The 27,140-nt window shown below is 35.4% G+C and overlaps 1 protein-coding gene across 1 annotated transcript in view; it reads right to left on the bottom strand.

Moving 5' to 3' along the window:
* Positions 1-4,764: 4,764 nt before the first annotated feature.
* LOC128984806 (histidine-rich glycoprotein-like) overlaps positions 4,765-27,140 on the bottom strand; it is a 29,722-nt gene continuing 7,346 nt past the window's right edge. The window contains exons 4-9 of the mRNA XM_054404174.1: positions 18,175-18,384; positions 11,808-11,949; positions 8,975-9,436; positions 8,146-8,377; positions 5,892-6,032; positions 4,765-4,938 (exon numbers count right to left, since the gene is read on the bottom strand). Of these exons, the coding sequence (XP_054260149.1) occupies positions 4,765-4,938; positions 5,892-6,032; positions 8,146-8,377; positions 8,975-9,436; positions 11,808-11,949; positions 18,175-18,384 (1,361 nt within the window). The remainder of the gene's footprint in view (positions 4,939-5,891; positions 6,033-8,145; positions 8,378-8,974; positions 9,437-11,807; positions 11,950-18,174; positions 18,385-27,140) is intronic.

Here is a 27,140-nt window from a genome sequence, read left to right on the forward strand (position 1 = left end):
TTCCTAAGGGCTCTGCCCCACAGGCTGATTTCCAAAGGGCTACGGCTGGCTGCTTCCAAAGTTGAATTTAATTTAGTTAATGGAACAGCTGGTCAGTACAATGACTGATGTTTGTTTATTTACTCGAAAAAGTGTAATGCTTCATGTAGATTTAGGAGGGTTATGTTTGGTCTTAAAGAAAGGTTGTATACGTTTTGTAAAGTGTTGCTCAAAGTTTCATTTTGTAATTTATATAGTAAGCTACATGTAAAGAGGCTTGACTAAAGTTGAAGAATTATGGTAAAACATGTCATTCGTGAAGCATTAATATTAAGAAATTGATGCTGTTGCTACACTAAGGTATGTTGTCATATACTTTTCAATCTATTAAGATAAAAAGTAGGAGTTTGAAAGTAAGTAGGTTTACACTTTTAACTCAGTTTATATTTTCAAACTAAATCATAGACTTGCCGTATTAAAGCACACATCAGAATTACTTTAATAGCTCTCTAGGTCACATTTTCTTCCCGTTGCAAAGCACGGGTATAGCAGCTTGTTTGAAATTAAGGGTATTTTAAATTCACGTTCATTTTAAAATACATGTTTTTAGTTGAATAGCTATTTTAAAAACAATACTTATAAAATATATTCATCACTAGGGTCTACAACGCTTCAAGACACATTCCCTAGTATAACAAATACAAAGTTTACAAAGAGGTTTTAGAAAATTTATCATCACACTACAACTATTCTTTAAGCAAATTAATTCACAAATAAAAAAATTCGTACAACATTTATATTTATTTGGTTTTTTTCACAATATTTAGCCGTTCTTAGAGGAAGAGATCTATCTCCTCCACTTAACCCTTTTCAAATAATAGCTCAACAGCTGATTAAGTAACATACATAAAAAAAAAAAAAAAAAAAAAAAACTGTAAGGGAACTTTCCCTCAAACCGCCCAAATATTGTTATCATAAGTAATAATTTTTATGTTTTAAAAATAATCTATATAATTAATACGCTACATGAAACTTTGTCGGTTCTCCTCCACCATTTCTTAACCGATTTTATCCATTGACGTCTCATTGGAAAGAGCGTGTCGCGTAGATTTGCAAACTGGCCTTACATTTTTGAAAACGTCCCTTGGGCTCTGCCCCAGTGGCTTTGAAAGTTCCCATGTTATCCTTATGGAGAACATAATTGTTTACATTTTAATCAGCTGTATAATTTAATTGCTGTTATTTATTTTTCAATTCAATGAAACGCATTGAGTACATTTATTTACTATTTGAGTTTGTGTAAACATAACCCCCAAGATGGATCGTGTTAAGTATGGTTGTATCTTAAATTTATGTATTTATCGTTGTTTTGTGTCACTATGAAGGATCGTGTTAGCATGATTGTAACTTAAATTTGTGCGTTTATCGTTGTTTTGTGTAGCTATAATTAGTTTATTTGTTGTTTTTTCTTTTAAATGCCTCCAACGCGACGACAACGAAACATAGACAGGAGGCGTAATCGTGATAACGACCGCAGCTACAGAACAGTGGCGCGTAGTAGGCTTAACTCATCCCAGTCAGCACCTGACCCTAGACAATCTCAACTATTTAGGTTACAAACGCGTCCTAACACTACCCCAAAACGACTTTTCGTTCTCAATTGGCCCTCTATCAATGACCTGTGTTGCCTGTGTGCATTTTGAGAAGGAGAAACCCGGCTGGAATGCTTTAGGTTTATCAATAACGAAGATAAACATGGTCTGAGTTACACACCGGTAATCTTTGAGTTGACTCTTTTAAACTCATTGTGAATATGATATTCGTTTTGAAATAACTCCTTTAATACTTTGCAATTGCTCGAATTCGAGCAACATGTAAACTAGTAACAATTATTTTAAAACGTAATATTTTATAACATTGGTGCTATAACATATTAAAGACGTGTATAAACAATCGAAATAAACGTGGCAAAAATATCAACCATCAAAATAAGCAGGGATTCATTAAACAAAACTCCATTATGTATTTTTCAAAGAGGATTGCATTCATGAAGTTCGACAAGGAGGTTTACGTGCTTGTTACTGACCAGTCCGACCCAAGGCTTTCCAAATGAGCTTTGTTTTCGACAACAACTTAAAACATTAAACTTTTGTGGAATACGAAATCATCGTAGTTGTTCTGCAACTACCGAAAAAGTTGTACAATTAAATTATTTATGAATGTATAAAAGGTTTCATAAACAGAAATACTGAGCCTTGTAATTTGTATAGATAAGTTTAGCTATAAGCGTATAAATAATATCCAATCGATTCTGATTATAACCAATGCTTTTAATAGCTATCGAACACCGTTGTTGACATATGTTATTTATATTATAAAGATCAACAGTGAGTTAAAGCCATTGATTATTTTGGAACACGTCTTTAATTCTATCCGTGCATATCATAGTCAAACACTAAGAAATACAGTATTTAAAGAACGTTTTAAACTATATAAATTACATAATCAACCGCATGATTGGCTATTGTGTCTTGTGTACTCTGATAATTTAATAAAACAGCTGATTTTAAAATATGTTCGTCTATTGTTTATTGTTTTATTTGTAACTGAATTCAATGTTTGTTTTATACTCTTGAGTTATGTTTAGTTAGCGAGTTTACGTGTGCCAATGGTAAAATCTGGTACTAACATTAATAATTACTCTTATTAATTTTTTTATCCCATCAGTATAATATTTTTCAATCTAATGTGTTTATCAATATCAATACTTTGAAGGACATATGGTGCGTAAGGCTGAATACGGATTCAACATGAAGATCAGCTGTTTAATTAACTGTTAAATCTGTATCCATTTAACCAATGATCAAGTACAAGGTCCAGTTTCAAGCCATTAAAATATCTCGACTTTTTCTCAAGATCGAACCAGTGAACTTCTGCATGTGAGGCAAGCACTATAACCACTCAGTCATATTACTTTTGCCTTTCACTGTCAATATGATGATATTCATAACATCATAACACCCCAAAGCTATCTCCAGCCCTTGCCTAAGCTCACAAATCAGCCCTAGTCATCAGTCCTATGTGTTTGTCTGGGTCGAGTGTTTAACACAAGAGCTTTGCACCAAGTTAATAACTCGTATTCATGGTCACGTTCTCAACTAAATTTTATCTTGCTCAAGCTGAAATTAATTTGATACCTCACCCTGTAAAACACAGGAAGTGGGTAACTGTATAGTGATTTCGGGATTAAAATAGGAGAGTTATTACGACTGTATCAGACTTAATGTTTGTTAATCGTGTTGAAAATTATGATGGCAACTGATTTTTCAACACATGTTATTCTCCTCTTGCATTATTTCCTAACGATGAACATTTAATTTACTTTCTTACCAACAGAATGTACAAATTGGCCACCAACCCTACATCAAAAACCTTATGGTTTTCTATTTCCAATAAATCCCATCCACCACAATAGAAAAGGGACTTAAGTCGGCTAAAGAGATTTGAACTTGTAAATATTTTACCAGAGACCTCGATGTAATAACTTGCTTTCTGGTCAAGTTTCTTTGAATCATAGAAAATCCTTAAGCTGTTTTTGCAGGATGAAAAAAGAGTTGTTTCTCTACCCCAGATACTTTTAGAACATGAATCATTTCTGGTCAAGTTTCTTTGAATCATAGAAATCCTTAAGCTGTTTCTGCAGGATGAAAAAATAATTTTTTCTCTACCCCAGATACTTTTAGAAGATGAATATTGATTGCAAAATAAATATTATATAAATAAACTAAAAAGAATAAAATAAATGAATAATTAATAAATAACCTGCGAAATGATATTCAATGTTTCCTAAAAAACTAAAACACCCCCTTTAGTCTTGTAGGACGACAAATCAACTATTATTTTCAAGAGGAAAAAATTAATTATTGATTCAGCTAAGCGGTTTACAGTTTTACATTTTGTCAATTAATATATTTCAACACGTCAATTACGACAACCTAATTAATCATGTTGTGAGAGCTTTGTAAAATCCGTTTGTGACAACTTAATAAGCTTAATAATTGCCAATTTGTGTTTTATTGAGTTACATTAGGATTAGTTTAGGTTCTGAATTTAAGTTTCCCAATTGTATAGTGCTTAATTCATTAGTAGATGAACATATGAAACAATTAAATGGTAAAGTTTTAATTAATGATTGAGTCGTTGTTAAATAATACAATGTAAAGATAACACATAATTGTGACAGTTGAATTCCTTTATTTTGTTTATGAGCTTCTTAGAGTCGTTTTTTAAGTTTTATTTTTTTATTTTTTTGTATTAAGGTACTGCTTTAATTGTCTCCAATATGCTTAAAGTATGAGTTGGATTCAACGTTAAAATACTATTTTTTATAATTTGTTTTTGGTAATTTTCTGACAAAAAATATTGAGTTGTTAATATCCAGAGGAAATCCGTAAAACTTATAATGATTGTTTCAAACGTATTTATAGATAAAATCAAATTATTTTTGTTGAAGTTTAATTTAGAACGTGAATAGTAACAAAACTACACGTAAAAGAATTTATAAATATCAATTTAACGTTAACTAAAAACATAAAACAAACTTAAACTAAAAATATTGTCCTTAATACCGTTACTGATTACTATACCAACGAATAAGAACATAAATTATGACAAAGCACCACAAACGGTATGATTAGAAATGGATCGGGATACATTAGACAATTATTTTTTTTTAGACTTTTATTGAAAACGTAATAAAATTTAAGAAACATAACAGTTTTTTGGTCAGTGGCTTTTCTCCGAGTGCCCATGCGCCTTGTGGTCTTCATGGCCACCTTTCTGGCCATGCTCTGAATGATGGCCATAATGACTCTCATGGCCAGACTTAGCCTTGTGGCCAGCATCCTCGTCTTCATATTGGCCTTTCTCGTAGTGGCCCTTCTTGCCTTTGTGTCCTTCCTGTAAAAAAATATGTCCTGGTAAAAGATTTTGGAAAAGGACAATTAAACATCACATTCTATTGGAAAATCGTTGGTTATTTTTTCATGACGGTATCTTTGGAATAAAAGGCTAAAATTCCCTTTGTTTTAGAGTATATTTTAAAGGTTTTTTCATTCTAAAATGTATCAACATGGATTGAGCCCTACATGTCTATAGGATAGTTATTAGCTTCCCAGCTGTTTTTAGCTGTTAAAATATAAAATTCCGGTTTATTTTTGAACCGAATGAAGTTCTCTTAACTGAAACAGCAAACATTAAATTATCGTATAGCCTAGTTTATCAAAACATTCTCAACGAATGTTTTAGTACATTTATTATCAGTCTTCCGGGCTTTTAAGAACATGAATAGAACTGTATTTTGTCAGATTTATGACCTAAATTTGTGTATTTCAGCAATTTCGTCAGTTCTTTCATATAATCGGAGCAAACACACAGATATACACAAAATCACCTCATATAGTTATAGTTTTAGTTTTATTACTAACAGCTCATACGTACTGCATTTTCAAATTATTTCCAAATCTTTTTAGTGTATTTTCCACGACAACTAGCATAAGGTGTTTTAAAGGAATATAGCTGTAACATCGTCTCAACATGCCATATAGGTGCGAATTGTAACCCAAATATGAGCGAAAGATGATTAGAATAGAGTGGAACTATCTGTGTAGATTTTTCTGATTCAGTTAATCTGTTTCGTTAACCAGGTTCATTTATTTTCCCAATGATAAAGGACAGCTAAATCCAGTTTCGAACCATCGAAACACTACTGAATTTTCTCAGGGTTGATCTTAAAACCTTTTGAACGCTATGTGGACACTATAACCACTATCAAACGTCGATCTAAAAAGCATCACGAATTGGCAGCCAAGCGACCATCGGTTTCACCACTGATTGTTCGTGTATCTAGTCACCTTGTACGCCGACTCGTGGTGTCCCCCCTTCTGGTGATCCCCATGTTCCTGGTTGTGGTGCTTGTGGTGATTCCCGTACTTCTCCTGGTGACCACCGTGGTGAGCGTCGTCGTAGAACGAGTGCTCCTTCTTGTATTCATCCTGAAAATACAAAAATTGTCACTCATAATTTCATTATAACTTCAACTCAATGTAGTGTATTCCTTACGGAGTTCACGTCACTTCTTGTATTCATCTTATAAATTCGAGACAAAAGTTAGATTGTTGTGACTGTATTTGTATTTTATCCCGCCACTCATAATTTCATTATGGTGTATTCAATTTGTGTATTCCTAACCAAACAGTTAGGCTACTTCTTGTACGGTTAGTATAGCATCGTTACTGACTCAAATCTACTGTTAATCTACTTTTTACTGAAATTACGACCATACGAAGCCAATCTAAGTTCTTAAGGCGTGATGTATCAAATGTAAATATGGTTGAAGACACTTTCTTATCCTACCATGTTACAACAGCATACTTCGTTCACAATATTTAGGCGATTTTAGGGGAAGAAATCTCTCCCCTCCACTTTACCCTTGCCATTGAAATAATAGCTCAACTGATTAAGCAACATACATTAAATACAAATTGGTGGGGGAACTACCCCTCAAACTACCTAAGTATTGTGAATGTAGTACATTTCATCATTAGGGCTTAAAGCAATCTTGAAAATAAACTTTTCGCCCACGTGATGTCCTTCACGCGAATTTCACATTCATACAAACCTTAAATGGAAGGCAAACCCAATAACCAATGAGATGAAAGTCACGCTGACTGGCATCGGTGACAGTTCATAAAAGTTAGACAGGACGTCAAATAAAAACAAACTTTGACATGCAGCGAATCCTAAACACGCAAATATTAGAGTTTTATCAAGACAGTTATGGATTGAACTGACTGACCTGCTTCTTCTGGCATTATTTCCGCTTTCGTATATGTCATAGGCTTTTAAACACTTTTTATTTAAAAAATTAATTGGATGGATAAAAGTTCGTCATTACATTCTTTTAAAATAAGCCTAAACCGATATAGCTTTATGTGTCTAGTAGAAACTAAGTATGTACCTGTTAATGGTTTACCAAGCTGACCACTTTAATGAAGTTTAAAAAAAACAAAACCATAAGGAATTCCCAAGAAACGAAAATGGTACATAATATTGTAAATGTTCTTGAGGTGCATCTCACATCGTGGGTGCAAGACTAACATCATCAGCATTTGACCTCAGGCGCAAGTTGTGGTAGACATTGTGGTAGCCTTTAGTCTTGTGGTGAACCACACTTTAACAATTGTGGAACCAAGACCATCAACAATCCACCACAGTTACCATAGGTTACTTTTACATTTACCTTTTTTGGTGTATTTACATTTAATAGTTACTTACACTTAATCCATAGAAAATCCGTTACAGCCACTCAACTTTTGATACATATTAAAGTAGTTGGTGGGATGCCAAAGATAATTTACAGAGGAGTATTTTACTTGGACTTGCATCACAGTTGCAATACAGTAAAAGTTTTTGTAAAAAATAATATGTAGGCAATTAATACTCTTGGTTTATTCACCTTGTAGTACGAAATATAGCAGTCCAATCATGGTGGGATGACACTTCTCAATTGCGACACCAAGACAATTGAATAACCACAGGTTAATTCACCTAACCTCAAGACTCTATTTGTGGTTAACACTTAAAGACTATTTACAATGCACTTTGAACTACCTTGTGGTACAGGGGCCATCGTGGTACCACATATCACAGTTAGAAGATTGAAACCATTAACAATCCTCCACTGACACAATGTTAATTTGACTAAACTCAAAAGTACTTTTTGTGGCGAGTAACATTTAGACCATCTTGTAGGACGTTTTGCGACGGACCATGGCATAGGCATAACTAGGATGACCCTAAGTGGGGGGTTTCGCCGCGGTGTCTGGGGGGAGGCGTTCTCTCCCCCGAAAAATGTTTGAAAACTATACCTGTAAACTCGCGTTTTAAGGCTATTTAGAGTCATATTAATCGTGTTTTAAGGTCAGGGGGGTATCACTCTTAACCCCCCCCCCCCCTAGATACGCAACTGGACCATAGCACACATCAAAATCGTCAACAATCGTCAATCAAGATCGTCGACAATCCACCAGAAACGCGTTGTTACGTCTGATAAACTTAGCGGTTTTTTGTAGAAGGTGACACTTGGACCAACAATTCTTTACTAACCTTATGGTATACGTTGTGGTAGCCCTTGGTCTTGTGTCCCTTCTTGTGATGGTCCTCGTGGCCATATTTACCCCCCTTCTCCCCCTTCTCGGCGGCGTGGCTTGCACCATATTTTCCCCCTTGGTCGTGATGTGAACCCTTATGACCTTCGGCCTCACTGTAATGACCCTTGGACCCTTCCTTGCCATGGTGTCCGTGTTGGCCCTTTGAGAAGTCGTGGTGGCTTTTGTACCTATTCGTATGAAAGTTTTATGAGCATTGGATTCCGGATCAGAGAGGAAAATACTGTAGGTGGAAAGGAACCTTAAAAGTTACTTTAGTTAATTTATAAGAGGCCATTTTGGGTTACTATTTATATTTTACGTACAAGATCAGTTTCTGAAATAAGGGAAATTAAAAACATATTCGAGAGGAATTTAATCATACAATTAACAAAATACATACATTTATCGATGTAGCTAAGTGTTTGGAATATTTTCTTTTCTAAAGTTTCTTGAAGATTTCTACATACCCATATGCGTCCACAAATTAACTTATGGGAAATATTAAAAAGTAAGAACCCTTACCAAACTGAGTTCAATGTATGACTACAAATTAAAATTGTTTACGTAGCAGGAAACTAGGAATTAGGAAATCATAATATTTCTGATAAAAAAAAAAAAAACTTTCAATAAATAGGATATGGAAAATATCGAGTTGAACATTGAAACCATACAAACATTGCCATATTTTTTCCAAAAACATTACATTGGACAATGTAGGATTATCCCAACATTATGAAAAGTGGCCTCATAAAACATAAATTTAAAATATAATTTATAAGGCTTACCCCTTATCTCCCTTGTGGCCATGACTGCTGTGGTGGCCAGATTGATGAGATGATCCACCACCTTTGCTGTACTTGTGGCCATGTCCGTGACCATGAGCGTGGTGGTAGTCCTGGCCATGACCACCACCACCGTGGTCGTAGCCTTGATCATGACCAGCACCGTGGTCGTAGCCTTGATCATGACCAGCAACACCGTGGTTGTAGCCTTGATCATGACCAGCACCACCGTGGTCGTAGCCTTGATCATAAACGACCAAACCGTTGTAGCCTTCATCGTGACCACCTGCACCATGGTCAAAAGCTTGACCATGACCAGCCAAGCCTTGGTCATAAACTTGACCATGCCCACCAACGTGGTCGTAGTTCTGTCCACCACCGTATTGGCCTTGGCCGTAGTCTCGACTTTGTACATCATGGTCTTTCACTGCGTTGTATGGCCCTCCTTGCTCATCACTGGCATAACTGCAAGTAAAAAGAATCTTTAACTAGCTTACAAAAATCTTGTGATCATTTTTCCTATTTCCTCATCACCACTGGCAAACTTACAGTGTCTTAAAATGCCTTTTACATCTTATTGGTTTAAACAGAATGACATGTTTTGGGAATAGAAATACGTTCAACATTAATATTATAGCTCTAAATCCTTTTAACCTGTGGCTACTTCTGAAAAGTAAATAAGACATATATATATTAAAAAGTATGAGGAAATGTCAAAGAACCAAACCTTGAAGAAAAATCCTCAGTTTGAAATGGTGGACGCATTTTATTACTTCTGAAAGCAGTTGACCTCTTTAGGCCCATCCTTAAGAAGACATTTTAACTACCTAATCTACTTAAATTAACGTAAATGCGCCTATTCACAGGACAGGATTCTAAAGGAATTGTGTCCCAATTCGTAACCGTGGATACTTTTGTTAACGTCAGAAAGCAGCATTTTACATCTTATTGGTTTAAACAGAATGACATGTTTTGGGAATGGAAATACGTTCAACATTAATATTATAGCTCTAAATCCTTTTAACCTGTGGCTACTTCTGAAAAGTAAATAAGACATATATATATTAAAAAGTATGAGGAAATGTCAAAGAACCAAACCTTGAAGAAAAATCCTCAGTTTGAAATGGTGGACGCATTTTTTTACTTCTGAAAGCAATTGACCTCTTTAGGCCCATCCTTAAGAAGACATTTTAACTACCTAATCTACTTAAATTAACGTAAATGCGCCTATTCACAGGACAGGATTCTAAAGGAATTGTGTCCCAATTCGTAACCGTGGATACTTTTGTTAACGTCAGAAAGCAGCATTTTACATCTTATTGGTTTAAACAGAATGACATGTTTTGGGAATGGAAATACGTTCAACATTAATATTATAGCTCTAAATCCTTTTAACCTGTGGCTACTTCTGAAAAGTAAATAAGACATATATATATTAAAAAGTATGAGGAAATGTCAAAGAACCAAACCTTGAAGAAAAATCCTCAGTTTGAAATGGTGGACGCATTTTTTTACTTCTGAAAGCAATTGACCTCTTTAGGCCCATCCTTAAGAAGACATTTTAACTACCTAATCTACTTAAATTAACGTAAATACGCCTATTCACAGGACAGGATTCTAAAGAAATTGTGTCCCAATTCGTAACCGTGGATACTTTTGTTAACGTCGGAAAGCACTTCTGAAAGGAAACTACCCTATGGACCCGAATTTCAAAGAACAACCCCCTACTCGTAACGGTGGACACATTTTTTACTTCTGAAAAAAATGACCTTAAGGACCCAAACCTCAGAAAACAAAACTAATTCGTAACTGTGAATACTTTTCTAACATCAGAAAGGGAAGAACCTTAGGGACCCAACCCTTAAAAAACAAAACCCACTACGTAACTGTGGTACTTTTCTTTATACGTCTGAAAGGAAATAACCTTAAGGAACCAAACCACCTTAGAATACGAAACATCCTTCGTAACTATGGTACTTTTCTAACAACAGAAAGAAAATTACCTTAAGGACCCAAACCTTAGAAATCAAAACCCACTTCGTCACTGTGGTACTTTTCTAACAACAGAAAGAAAATTACCTTAAGGACCCAAACCTTAGAAAACAAGACCAACATCGTAACTATGGTACTTTTCTAACAACAGAAAGAAAATTACCTTAAGGACCCAAACATTAGAAAACAAAACCCACTTCGTCACTGTGGTACTTTTCTAACAACAGAAAGAAAATTACCTTAAGGACCCAAACCTTAGAAAACAAGACCAACTTCGTCACTGTGGTACTTTTCTAACAACAGAAAGAAAATTACCTTAAGGACCCAAACCTTAGAAAACAAGACCAACTTCGTCACTGTGGTACTTTTCTAACAACAGAAAGAAAATTACCTTAAGGACCCAAACCTTAGAAAACAAGACCAACTTCGTCACTTTGGTACTTTTCTTATCTCTGAGAGGAAGTTACTTTAAGGAACCAACCCTTAGAAAACAAACCCCACTTCGTCACTGTGGTGCCTTTCTTACGTCGGAAAGGAAATAACTATAAGGAACAAAACATCAGAGAAAATCCCCTAATTCCTCATTGTGGAAAAATTGCAATTACCTAGCTTTAAAAGAATCAAGCTGTTTTAAGAGCTATAAATGTGACTTAAACCGTGAACCGACAAGACCTCAAATCGTTCACAGCACTCAGAACATTTCAACGTTACAACCCTTTGGTTAAACTATGTTTATGTCTCTGCAGGTAAACGAAACTGTTTATAGAGTATTCATAAAATTTTCCATTTAAAAATCTTATACGACAAGTTCAGCTAGTGCTTGTCTCAAAAATATTTTACTCACGCCAGCACTACAGGAGCGTTTCCATGATGGACCACCGTCTGATAGTGGACAGGACCCCTGTAGGACGACCTCTGCAGGGCGTAGTCCATAGGCGAGGGCACCCCAGGGTGTGATAATCTCTCTTGAGGCACAGCTCCCAAGTCTGGAGCATAGGAATGTTTTTAAAGTAAGCAAAGACAATAATGTAAGACAAGTACTGTGTGTAAAACACAAGGGTTTGGTTGTATTTTGTTCTCTAAACGTATAATGTTTTAGTTAGCTCGACTCTTTGGTTATTTCGATATGAAATTTACCATTAAAATGAAATTTAAAATACCATTATTGTCTACGACCACTGAAGGGCGACTAAGATACGTCATTGGATCATATTTTTGCTTGAACTTCTTCAGGGTACAAAAAAGAAAATACGTTCTGAACACATGAGTGGCAAAACCATAGCCTTTCATTCTAGCTATCCTGATTGAAAAGGCAGGTATTATATAAACGCAGCTCACATTGATGTGACCACAAAACCTGACATTAGACACCTAGAAGAAATAAAAAAAATGGAAAGTATTAAGTCAACGAGGATACGTGTATTGTGAAATGGCAAGAAATCTGAGCCACTCCTTAAAGTAGATTTTGTGCTGGGAGACGCTCGGAAATAAATACATTTTTTAATTTAAATATGTCTTTTCAAGATAATTATTTTAAGCTAGGTTATTCTATCTGTATGTACTTAACATGTTTAAGTTGGAAGTGAATGTGATCCAAGATTTGAGTAATTTTAATGCAGCTCACACATCAAGATTTGACTAGATTTGATATTATTGTTTGGACTATTTTTTTATTGTTTCAGATTTCGTAACTAATTGGGCGACGAGTCGTTGTGTAACCCAAAAACCACGGACGAATTGTCCCTGGTGGGAAGGAACCGTGAAATAGAATTTGGAAGAGGAAAGTCATCCGACCACGGTCACGGTCAAGAACTTACGAAACCACAACAGTGTATAGATTTGGTAATCACGTACAACAAATAAATTGATATGAGTAAAACTAATTTGCATACTAGATAATAATTATGACACACCTGACATAAAAATAAGTCGAGACGAACTCAAACATGAATATACTTGATTAAAACCAAAAGGTTTTTTAAAATTGATAATACTTAACAAAAGTCAAGGTCCAAAAACAAAATACTGTACATAAGCAATAAAGTATTCGAATTCCAAACCTTAACCAAATTTACCAACTCAATCCACCCCACATGACCACACACTTTCAATTTCCACAGAACAATAACAATACATATAACAAAGCTTACGAAATACATACAAAATAAAATCCATCACCGCGATTACCAAAACACGAAAAGACGTAATCAGGAAATCATCAGCGGCTTCACAATAGACAACTATTGTTGTGGAGAAGCGATTTTATAACGGATTACATGGTCTTTGTTGCGAGATACCTTAAAATCTCATACCTTTTGTCACTTAAGTACTCAATTCCGTCAAAGCAAATGTTATTGAATCCGATAATCCGATGTTATGAGATAGTTTTATCGAGATTGGTCGCGACAATACGGCTGTTTTATTGCTTTTGTTTAGGAGATATTGCCGTTTATTCTGGGATATCGAATGATTACTTTGTGGTAGATTGATTGCGTCGTTATTTGATTGTTATTAGTTTATTTATATTCTATTAAAAGAGATGCATTTTATGTTGGTTTTGGTTTAATGTGAGTACTATGTAATAATATTGCTTAATATTGTGAGTTTAAATTCAAATCGTTCATGTGATGATATCAATTTAACAAAATAATACGACTTAAACCTGTATCCCAATACATAACTTGTGTTTAATTTATCTATATATATAAAAGGCAAAGCCCTCACTGACTCACTCACTCACTCACTCATCACTAATTCTCCCACTTCCCATTTAACTAGGAGGCTGAAATTTGGTACACTGATTCTTTAGGCATTAAATAGGAAAACTAAGTTGTTTTTATCCTGATCGGACTCTTGGGCTCCGCCCCAGTGGCTCTGGAGTTTCCCATGTTAACCGTATGATTTTTCATATTTAAAAGGAATAAATGAATCTTAACAGCTGTTTCAATTAAACAAGTTGGTTCTATTTTATGATGTTCAATAGCATTTTAGTTACAAGGATTACCAGCAGGGTGCAGCACTATTATTTTTTTAATTCATGACAACAGCTAATTTGCAACCAAAAGGTGAGTGAGCGTAGCGAACGAACTTCAACCTGGAGGCGAGTTAGCGTAGCAAACGAGCTAACCTGAAGGCAAGTGAGCGCAGCGAACGAGCTCCAACCTAAAGGTGAGTGAGCGTAGCGAACGAGCTCCAACCTAAAGATGAGTGAGCGTATAGCGAACGAACTTCAACCAGGACGTGTGAGCGCAGCGAGCGAGCTCCAACCTAAAGGTGAGTGAGCGTAGCGAACGAACTTCAACCAGGACGTGATTGAGCCATGCGAACGAGCTCACGTATGAAGTTAAACGGGGCAAAGCCCGCGGGTACAGCTAGTTTGTTATAAAATTCAGATGGCTTTACACTAAGGCATCTATACACTACTGATCATGTAAAGGAGCTGGATATAGTGCTTTGAGAATACTATTTCATTTTATTTATTTTTCAAAATGTCAAGTGGATTCATTGTTTTTAACTCATTGTTCATTTATTCGTTTTGTTTCCATTTTATTTTTTTAACTTGGCCTATATATTTGATATTTTTAGAGTTTAGCTGTAGAATATTTATCTTGATTAATTATTATAGTTTTTCTAATATAATATTCTAATAGTATTATGTTGTATATATCAACAACATTGGTAAGGTGCGTTAAAGTTTAGCAAATTTCAGTAATATCCTATTTAGTGTTTGTATTTGTTCTACAATATCTGGTGTAGCAAAGTGTAAAAAATTGAAATACATTTACGATCGGTATTTTATTTTTGGTTACCAGAAAAGGAAATAAATATTATGAAAACGGTATTAAAAAAGCATGTTACCACGTAAAAACTGAATTTAGCCTCCTTTATGTGTTATGAGAAATAGTGTTTTGTTGTCATGTTTTTTATAAGTAACAACTTAACTGAATACTAATGTTTATTATATTTTCTTATTTAATTATGTAGAATCAAATTCAATTGTTACGGATAGAACTTAAGGTGGTCTTTCATGGGTATTTGCTTTTAGAAACTCATTTATAATATACTTGGAAAGCCTGTTTTTTTCACCCAAATCTTAACTTATGTGGGTTTTCCTAAACAAAAAATATAAAAAATTCAAAAAACTTTATATTCAGAAATTAAATAAAGAATAAATAAAATTTACTTAACACAGAATTCTAGCAATGTCTCAACCTCGAATTGAAATCAAACATTTCGTATTTTTATTGTAAGACGAGTTGAAATGTTTATTTTATCAACCAATCTAAGGAGATATGTAGTCAATAAAAGTATTTAATTTCTTCTGAATCGATATGATATTGAAAATATGATATGCTTTGGTAATGGCTCATTAAAAAAACGTGATATTGGAGATAGTGGAGTATTAAAATCCATCCTCAGAGCTTCTTTAGAGTAAGATTTGTGTAAGTTTTAAAATGAACAGTTTTCAGTATTATATTAAGTTAGATTAACTCTATAATCTAAATAAATTGTAATTCGTATTAATGAATTTTAATTCATTCAATCTGATTAACTAAATCCTATTACACTTAATACCACTGCAAAAGATAGGATGAATATTTGAAAAAATTTATTTAATTACTTAACGAGGCTATTAGGCGCCTTAAAATAAGAAAAAAATAGCAAAACCTAGAAATAATTAGAACACAGATGAAACTATTGTTATTCGATAGTGAAAGGTATTGTGAATAATATATCAAAAGTCTCCAAAAATATCTTTGGTGGAACACCACCTTTTTTCCAAAATGGCGGCCAAATCCGGCAGTTTTTTGCTTTTTATTGAAATTCTGACTATCCAGTCAATATTGGTGAAAAGTCGTAAATACATTTTATTTTCCTCCTGAAATTACCTTTAAAATAATACCAAATACATGTACCTACAACCAAAAATAAACCCTGTAGAAATAATAAAATATTTAAAATAATAATATTTTTTTTATAAATTAACGTAATAGTCCAAGCAAACTAAAATTTCTGACATAGGGTTCGTGTAAAAATTTCAAGTTAATGTGTTATGGTTTTATTTTTATTGTTGGGTGTGCAGAGTGACATACTAAAAGTTGCCAAAAACCAGTCCTCGGGAAACCCGTAAAATAATTATAAAAGATGGCGGCTTTTCCCAACATTGGCCATATTTTGAAAAAGATGCAACATGCTTTTTTGCAAATTGTTTCGAGATATTAAGTTAGGACCACCACCAATATTTATTGGGTAGTCAGTACTTCATTTCGATAGTGAACGCGTTTTTGGCCACCATCTTGGATCCGCCATATTGGATATAATATTTTTTTATGTAATTATAGTATTGTGACACATCATTATGAACTAGATTTCTACGCTGATTTCAATGCTTAAATCCGTTTTTAAATAAGTTTTTTCGTTTCTTAAGATATTTAACTCGTTTCTTAACAAAAACTCTCCCCTGTACATTACTAATGGACGTATCGTACTTTGAAAATGGGTTTAGATTATTTTTATCCAGGTCTTATTAATGCTTGCAGTTCGTTCTAGCCTTAAAATATTCAGTGATCTAAGAGTATTTTTCTCCAGGTCTAATTGATGCTTGCAGTTCGTTATAGCCTTAAAATAATCAGTGATGTAAGAGCTTTCATTTTAGCTATTTATAGTTAAAACAGACTATTTGGAGACGAGGTAAAAACCCCAACACAATATTAAATTACCCTTTATTTAAATCAGTTTTTGTTAAAAGATTTATATCTCGGGTTGTTAATACGTCAACAAGTTCGTTCTGGTATCAAAGTACTCACATATACCATTTTTTTTCATCATCCCTCTTTTGGCATTTACACTTACTGTTACAACCAGAATGACGTTTTCAGTGGATGAGCTTTAATAGAGAAGGTAGTGCTGGTATAAAGGGCATATGCACCATCAGTCAAACACCAACCCCAATCTGTTGATTCTGCTGGTGAACTATTTCCAAGCCATACTTGAACCTGATGGTGTACACCATTAGGCTGTGGTAGTTTTCAATGTGTGTTTAAATTGTCAAAGTACGAAACGTCCATAAGCAATGTATGGGGGAGAATGTGTTTGTATATCTCTTAAAATAAAAAATAGCTATTTAAAAACAGATTTCAGAATTGAAATCAGCGTGGAAATCTAGTTCATAATGATGTGTCACAACACTATAATTACATTAAATAATATTGATATCCAATATGGATGATCCAAGATAATGCCCTAAAATGATGATGCCCTAAAAGCATCCCATATCGAAATTAATTACGGACCATTCAATAAATATTGGCGGTGGTCCCAAGTCAATTTCTTGAAAACTGTGCAAAAAAGCATTCGGTATCTCTTTTTGCAAAATTTCTCCAATACCTATTGGGAAAAGCCGCCATTTTATATAATTAATTTAGGGGTTTCCCGTGGACTGATTTTTTGCAACTTTTGAAATTTCACTCTGCGCACCACAAAAATAAAAATAAAACCATAAAACGTTTACTTGCAAATTTTTATACGATACCTGTGTCTGTTTTATTAGTTTGCTTGGACTATTATTACATTAATTTATTGAAAAACCTTTATTTGAAATATTTTATTATTTCTGCGGGGCTTATTTTTGGTTGTACGTACATGTATTTGGTATCATTTTAAAGATAATTTCAGGAGGAAAATAAAATGTATTTACGACTTTTCACCAATATTGACTGGAAAGTCAGAATTTCAATAAAAAGCAAAAAACTACTGGATTTGGCCGCCATTTTGGAAAAATGGTGGTGTTCCACCAAAGATATTTTTGGAAACTTTTGATATGTTATTCACAATACTTTTCACTATCAAACTACAATGGTTTCATTTGTGTTCTAATTATTTCTAGGTCAAACCATATATTCAGGTGCCTATATTATAATATTTATTTTTGTGTGCCACGTCGGTGGTATTTATTAAAGTTTTCTGTAAGGGAACGATCAAAACGCTGGTTTTGTTACTATCATCGTTGACCTGTAGATAGAAAGCATCATAATTAATAACCGATCTATGGTTATTACCAAGTACCAAGTATCTGTGGTAGATCTCGGTTGGATTCGAACCAGCAATCTTCAGACACGAAGGCAAGCGCTACAACCTTTAACACCCAGACAATCTATTACAAATCCAAACAAAATACGTTACTTAAATTTAAAAAAAAATATTTAACTTACTGCGGCTGTCCAAGTACTGCCCGGCCGCCTGGTCTCCCAGCCTCACATAGGTTCCAGCTCCTCTCCCGTCGTTCCTGTAGATATAACCAGTCGCAGAAGAGTCCAAATCCGACGACCTCGTCCTCTCCACGTACAGTTTCTCCACCAGGGGCGAAGACTCTAGCTTCTCCAGGGGCGAAGCCCCGTGTATCTCCCGCGCCCCCGTGAGTCCTATCAGAAACACAAACACCCACATACTTAACTTTTGCTACCTCCAGAGGGACGGAGACTTTTATAACTCCCCACCACCTTCATTGCGATCATTGCAAACAGTATTTCCATGGGTGATTGATCTCAACCTTGAATAGAACCGTTTCCACACTCACTATTTCACGGGTTAACTCAATCGAATCGATCGTGTGTGCCATATTTCCACTTGCTTCCTGTATTTGTTTGGTAACTGTTTCAGTGGGTTTTGCTTATTTTTATTTACAAGTTTGAATTAAAGCGATGGGCAGATTTATGCATAAAATGAGACAAAATACCCTGAGGTAAAATGCTTATAAGAAACCTATAGGTCTAAACTTCAATATGTTGTTTGGCTATCCACGTACCGATACGTGTAGTTTTTGTGATACAACTAATGTAAAACTGGGTAGTCTTCAGGTCAAATTGAAAGAATCTAAATACGATGATAACATATTAAACTTAACTAAAGAGATGAAAAGTCTTGAGACCCAGCTAAAACTCCACAAATGTAAGGCTGACAAGCTCTGTGAAATCAAAAGAAAGGTACAGAAAACACCGTTTTATTTTAGGGAATTTGTATAGACCACGGTCGAAATTTTTGTGTACCTGACGTGACTAAAAATGACGCCTTTTACAAAAGGCAGTTATCAATATTCCTTTAACATACACATCTTAAGCAATGGTAAAAGTTATTCTACATGTATTCTAAGTGCGAAGGGAATGAAGGTAGCGACATCTGCCAAATGCTAGTTCACTTTGTAGACAATAACTTGGCTGAAAATGTGAAAAATCTCCTCTTTTTTGGGGATTCATGGGGAGGCCAAAATAAACATTTGACCGTATTACAAACTTTTTATAAACTTCAATTGAAAAAGGTTAACATTAGGAGGTGATGTGCTAATTTAGTTGTTACCCGACGGTAATTTTAGAAATAGTGTAGTTGAGAAGTACCTTACTCATTTTGAGGTCACGTCAAAAACATTGTTCCTCTGCAGTCTTACACTTAACTCCATATCTTATATCAGACCAGAATTTTTGGTACCTGGAAAACACGTAAGAGAAGTTCAGTCAGAAAATGTTTTCAAAGAAATCAAATTAGTATAATGGTTAGTCATGAACAGTGAAAGATATTGAATGTTTGCTTTGTCTTCTACGGATAATTATTAATTATTTGATCATTTCATCATATACAATCATTATAAACCTGGCTCCAACTTCAACAATGTAAACAAAATGTCAACGAGATACAGCATTATTTTACATTGATTAAGTTATATAAACGAACACTATCAATTGATTGCTAGTTTAAGGGTATAAAGAAAGTTAATTTAGCACAGACTGCCAGCGATGCCTCATAACTAAATTGGAATCTAACATTTCATGTTTTCATTGAGACCCAGTAACAGTATTGGTGGCCGTATTTGGTTTAATATTTGATTAACTGCGAGTGCTGAAGAGGGAAACAATAGCAGGATTACCAACTCAGGCTGACTTTGTAAAATCCCATTTCATCAGTCGTTTTTAAGAATAAATTGAATTTTAAGCCTTTGTGGCTTATTATTTTTATCACCTATTAATTTTTGGATATTTAAATTCTTTTAAAATATATTATTACATTCTTATATGTTGGATTTTGTATGTTTTACACTAACATGAACACACCAAAAAAACTGTGAACTAAAAAATGAGTGTTGTATAAAAATTATAAAATAAAACTATTGAAAATTTACTTTTAGCATTTCAGTTTTATTTTAGAGTTTACTGTGGTTTTTTAACATGCATCAAGACGAAAATAACAAATTTTAAATATGAAATCAGACGATTAAGTGCTTTGGATTAGAAATTAAATAATAATATTCTAAACACTAACTGGCATGATATAAATGAACTAAGCAAATCAATGAAGATGGAATAAATGTATTAGAGTAAATGTACAACCCAAAGATGATATAGAGGGTACTCTAAAAATACAATCAGTACATTGTACATTTGAAGGTGGGAGCTTTCCTACAAAGCAGAATCCAAGGCGCTGAGCTATTGAAGTCAGAGCTGCATGACATATCGCCTGTCATTCCCTACTTCAACCTCCATTACACATCTTGCTATAGTCTGTATGGTGGAACCTGTCTCTTGACCCTTCGTCTACCTGGGACTGGTCTTTAAACCTTTGGCCAGTCCCCGGTAGACCCGGTCAGGAGACAGGTTCCACCATACAGACTATAACTCAATATGAAAGCCATTGAGTAGCGTCCAATACGTGGCAGATCTATTCTGTCTAATCCCAATGACTGTTCAGGAATCAGGAAACAAGTTTATCCTTGAACGAATCCTTAACAAAAAATCCTCAGCGGATATAGTGTCTTAAAGAAAAGCTATAGACTTCTGCAACTTCTAGGTAGACGTTGAATAGCTTTCTCCTTCAAAAAGGTTATAAATAAGAGCTAAGATGATGACAAAACCTCAAGAGTTACCAGATTCCTTATAGCCTTTCTCAACTTAAATGGGTTAGGCTTCAAGACCTTTAAGATAGGCAAGCTGGGCCAGCTCTGTGAGTATGTCCGGCAAAATTTACCCCTTAAAACTTGAACATCTTTTACTTTATTTTAAACATATTTAGTTGCTTCACTCTTAGAGTAGAACGAACAACAAGAGACAAACCAACAATTGTTTGTTAAATTGTGACTTTTTAAATTTTTTTTCTTTTTTCATCTTCGGGGTTTTTCCCCTTTTGGATGACTGATCAAGAAAGTTTTCTATTTTGTCCACCTATCCAGTCAGCTTGGGAGTATCAATTAAAGTTGAGAAGGAAGCTAATAAATCCCAAATTACGTGTTAATGAATTGACGAAGCTCTTGTACGATTGAACCAAAGTCGAAAACTATTGTCTGACATCAATGAAAGATGACTACAAAGATTGTAAACTAAAATTAATATATTTGAAGTATTTTCTATTTATTAACAGCCCCAACGTTTGTGATCTCTCCGCTAATGTATTGTCACCGATGCACGGAGCTCTCACAGGTGTAATATAAATCATTAGTCATCTGGAGACCCTTCCTGTCATGCCAGATGCGAACCTTAGAGATTAATACACTACGAATATGATTCATCATTCGGGCGATCATTCATTCCGCAGTTAAATGTGAGAGACGCTCAATACTAGATGTTACCAATGACAAATAGTATGTGGAATATTCCTTTGAAAGATCGAGGGCACTCGCCATATTCTGAAGTAAGAGGAGTTCAATTGAATGTTGAAAACGTTATGCGTAATCGTAGCATTTGTTTAATAATTCTGATCAACGTAGTTTGCCATGTAGGCTTTAACAATCAATTTATTGTATGATTATAAACAGAAAAAGTTTTTAAATGAACTTTTAAATAGAAATGATCATTGAAAAGTATACTGAAACAAAGAATTTAACGAAAAATAAACCACTTATATATCAAAAATATATTGACACTTATTTCTCAATGACGTATTAGGAGTTGAAATAAAATTAATATTTGAAAAGGGTACAATCTAAAACAATCCATACAATCCCATCAAATTCAATTAAATCAATCCCGACCAGAAGTAAAACAATTTTGTACATTAATTTAAAAACCTAATCCAGATCGGCAAATAACAGTGATAAAAGTTCAAATAAATCAAAGTACGTACATTAACGGGTATTTAAAGCTTAAGACCACACATTGAACCGGCATTACGTTTGGACACATTACCCTAACCACAATTCCCGTGAGAAATCAGTGCAGTGTTGGACAGAAGGGTCGCATTGCGGTCAACCACATAATCTGACACACGGTCTAGTGATCACACCTCACTAGTGTAGAGGATGTCGTAGTGTTGGACAGAAGGGTCGCATTGCGGTCAACCACATAATCTGACACAGGGTCTAGTGATCACACCTCACTAGTGTAGAGGATGTCGTAGTGTTGGACAGAAGGGTCGCATTGCGGTCAACCACATAATCTGACACAGGGTCTAGTGATCACACCTCACTAGTGTAGAGGATGTCGTAGTGTTGGACAGAAGGGTCGCATTGCGGTCAACCACATAATCTGACACAGGGTCTAGTGATCACACCTCACTAGTGTAGAGGATGTCGTAGTGTTGGACAGAAGGGTCGCATTGCGGTCAACCACATAATCTGACACACGGTCTAGTGATCACACCCCACTAGTGTAGAGGATGTCGTAGTGTTGGACAGAAGGGTCGCATTGCGGTCAACCACATAATCTGACACACGGTCTAGTGATCACACCTCACTAGTGTAGAGGATGTCGTAGTGTTGGACAGAAGGGTCGCATTGCGGTCAACCACATAATCTGACACACGGTCTAGTGATCACACCTCACTAGTGTAGAGGATGTCGTAGTGTTGGACAGAAGGGTCGCATTGCGGTCAACCACATAATCTGACACACGGTCTAGTGATCACACCTCACTATAGTAGAGGATGTCGTAGTGTTGGACAGAAGGGTCGCATTGCGGTCAACCACATAATCTGACACAAGGTCTAGTGATCACACCTCACTAGTGTAGAGGATGTCGTAGTGTTGGACAGAAGGGTCGCATTGCGGTCAACCACATAATCTGACACACGGTCTAGTGATCACAACTCACTAGTGTAGAGGATGTCGTAGTGTTGGACAGAAGGGTCGCATTGCGGTCAACCACATAATCTGACACACGGTCTAGTGATCACACCTCACTAGTGTAGAGGATGTCGTAGTGTTGGACAGAAGGGTCGCATTGCGGTCAACCACATAATCTGACACAAGGTCTAGTGATCACACCTCACTAGTGTAGAGGATGTCGTAGTGTTGGACAGAAGGGTCGCATTGCGGTCAACCACATAATCTGACACACGGTCTAGTGATCACAACTCACTAGTGTAGAGGATGTCGTAGTGTTGGACAGTAAGGTCGCATTGCGGTTAACCACATAATCTGACACACGGTCTAGTGATCACACCTCACCAGTGTAGAGGATGTCGTAGTGTTAGACAGAAGGGTCGCATTGCGGTCAACCACATAATCTGACACACGGTCTAGTGATCACACCTCACTAGTGTAGAGGATGTCGCAGTGTTGGACAGAAGGGTCGCATTGCGGTCAACCACATAATCTGACACACGGTCTAGTGATCACACCTCACTAGAATAGAGGATGTCGCAGTGTTGGACAGAAGGGTCGCATTGCGGTCAACCACATAATCTGACACACGGTCTAGTGATCACACCTCACCAGTGTAGAGGATGTCGTAGTGTTGGACAGTAAGGTTGCATTGCGGTTAACCACATAATCTGACACACGGTCTAGTGATCACACCTCACTAGAATAGAGGATGTCGTAGTGTTGGACAGAAGGGTCGCATTGCGGTCAACCACATAATCTGACACACGGTGTAGTGATCACACCTCACTAGTGTAGAGGATGTCATAGTGTTGGACAGAAGGGTCGCATTGCGGTCAACCACATAATCTGACACACGGTCTAGTGATCACACCTCACTAGTGTAGAGGATGTCATAGTGTTGGACAGAAGGGTCGCATTGCGGTCAACCACATAATCTGACACACGGTCTAGTGATCACACCTCACTAGTGTAGAGGATGTCGTAGTGTTGGACAGAAGGGTCGCATTGCGGTCAACCACATAATCTGGCACACGGTCTAGTGATCACACCTCACTAGTGTAGAGGATGTCATAGTGTTGGACAGAAGGGTCGCATTGCGGTCAACCACATAATCTGACACACGGTCTAGTGATCACACCTCACTAGTGTAGAGGATGTCGTAGTGTTGGACAGTAAGGTCGCATTGCGGTTAACCACATAATCTGACACACGGTCTAGTGATCACACCTCACTAGTGTAGAGGATGTCGTAGTGTTGGACAGAAGGGTCGCATTGCGGTCAACCACATAATCTGACACACGGTCTAGTGATCACACCTCACTAGTGTAGAGGATGTCGTAGTGTTGGACAGAAGGGTCGCATTGCGGTCAACCACATAATCTGGCACACGGTCTAGTGATCACACCTCACTAGTGTAGAGGATGTCGTAGTGTTGGACAGAAGGGTCGCATTGCGGTCAACCACATAATCTGACACACGGTCTAGTGATCACACCTCACTAGTGTAGAGGATGTCGTAGTGTTGGACAGTAAGGTCGCATTGCGGTTAACCACATAATCTGACACACGGTCTAGTGATCACACCTCACTAGTGTAGAGGATGTCGTAGTGTTGGACAGAAGGGTCGCATTGCGGTCAACCACATAATCTGACACACGGTCTAGTGATCACACCACACTAGTGTAGAGGATGTCGTAGTGTTGGACGGAAGGGTCGCATTGTTTCAAGCAAGAGCTACATAATAAACACATAACACGAACGTATCATATAAAGTTTTATTTTTAAAATATACATAAAACGTAATCAACAGTATAAAATGCCATATCGGATTTCAAAAGATGACAAATGGAAAAGGATGAAAGTTGGTACGAGTTGTTAATCCTGCCATTGTTTTCCTCTTCAACACTCGCCGTTGATAAAATATTACACGAAATACCAGATAGTCAATATAGTAACGGCTGCAACGAAAATATTAAATTTCAGATTCCAATTTAGTTATGCCATATCGCCGGTAACCACTTGTTACCCTACGTACATTTTCCCAGTGCAATAAATCCAGTTTGAATAGTTTTCCTTCTAAAGAAATATTTTATCCAGGTAATACATAATATGTTAAGTCATTTTAAACAACAGTATTCTATAATACAAACTTGTAAAAGAGTAATAGAGTTTTTGAAGGGTCACACATTTTACATAACCCATATACCAAGAAAGGTATCATTTGTCTGGTAAACATATTAATAATTGTTTGCTGTTAATTCAACGATAGTGTTTTTTACAATACACCTGTTGCATTAGTTTTATATATATATATATATATATATATATATATATATATATATATATATATATATATATGTTGGGGTCAGTTATTTTTCGATAGCACTTATGAGTAAATATATATATTTTATATCAGTGTTAACATGATGAAGACTGTATTATACAAAAATAAATAATATGCATACAAAATGGTTGCAATCTAAATTACACCACACCCAAAATCATCATAAAAATCACACTAACCCCAAATTATAAAACACATTGATTTTCATATTCATATATACAACTCATCCAACGTTTTAAACAAAAAACCTTGACGAACCTTGGTTCACGAATAAAACAAACTGTTGTTACTCGTTGTATTGACCCTGCACCGTTTTGTATTTATATTTCTACCCAATAATTCAGTTCGGTCACAGAGGTGGAGAGACCGACTCTATACATTGTGTTGTAACTACTCTCCCTTGGGGCAGTTTTTATTGAAGCTACATTCAACTTTTTGACAACAGCCAATCACAAATCGACGTGAATTCAATGCTTTTCATTACGTCTTTCAGTTTTATTGTATTCCCTTTTTGGCAAATGAATGTTTACTTTAAATGAATTTCATAGCAATAAAAGTAGTGTTGCCAGTTTTATTTGAGTAGGTACATGGGGAACGTTTCAAAGAAATATTTTTTTATTAAAAATTTTATTCATATGCAATTAGATTGTCCCATTTGAAATGGCAAATAGTGTGTGAAAAAATAAAAGGACCAACAGTTTTTGGTGTTATAGATATTATATGAAATGAAAAGTATTGTCCAGAAAGTGTATAGCATATTTTATAAAGTAATAGATTTTTTTAAAACTTAATATAAAACATATTTTTTATAAATTTGTGATTTATATTAACTTAAAACATTTATTAGAGGACTATACATAACAGTTGTACATTGTTATATTGTCGAAAATTCATTTACCTTCGTTATTGTTTTTTTTTTAATCAGCTAATTTTTTTATTTTTCAAACAAATTATCTGATTTAATGAACAAAAAAGCTTTTAAGACTTAAGTCATTATGTATAAAGCACCCTCTATCGTTTATGGTTTAACCTAACTGTTGTCAACCTTCTTCTATTTACACTATGAACATCCACCATAACATAAAACAGCTGATCCTGTTTGTGATAAAACAATAACCCATTGTCTCCACAACGAAAACACAATGTAAACATTACACACACAATTTAGTGATATTCTGCCAGCAATATTGAATTCAACATTATTCCCTTGACGTGGCAACCTGCATTCAATGTACAATGTCATAAAAGCGAAACGCCCGTTAGTAAAGTTCGGCGGTGAAAACGTACAAGTTTAGCAGTCATGACGACCCCTGGGGGACCTATCGCTGTGGTTATTGGCGCACACAGAATATTTATAGTAAAATGTTGAAATTTAAAAGCATAAAATACCTTATGTTAAAATAGTTTGAGCTCGAATAGTCAGCATTAATTTTACTAGCCTAGTAGCTTTAGAGGCTTGAATTTCGGCGTGAGAGGGGCGGTTTCAACCTCCAAAAATCCACCCAAATTGAAAAGGTTTGGATCGCTTTCCCTTGAAAGTAGACTGCAATTGGTGTAGACAAAACATATAGTAGTATAACTATGTTTTATTTAATTGGAGAAATTTATGGGACTTTTTTTACTGCAGGAACTCTGTCCTGAGGGGAACTGGTTCAATTCTGTCCTTTGGTTGTCTAAAGCATGACACGGTGGCTCATAGCCCATATTGATCTAAAGCTGCATCTATAAAAAAAAATAAGTCTCTCAATACAA

Source organism: Macrosteles quadrilineatus, unplaced genomic scaffold (assembly GCF_028750875.1).
Source record: "Macrosteles quadrilineatus isolate MER2022 unplaced genomic scaffold, UCM_ALF_1.0 Scaffold_2__2_contigs__length_208266976, whole genome shotgun sequence".
Lineage (NCBI taxonomy): Eukaryota > Metazoa > Arthropoda > Insecta > Hemiptera > Cicadellidae > Macrosteles > Macrosteles quadrilineatus.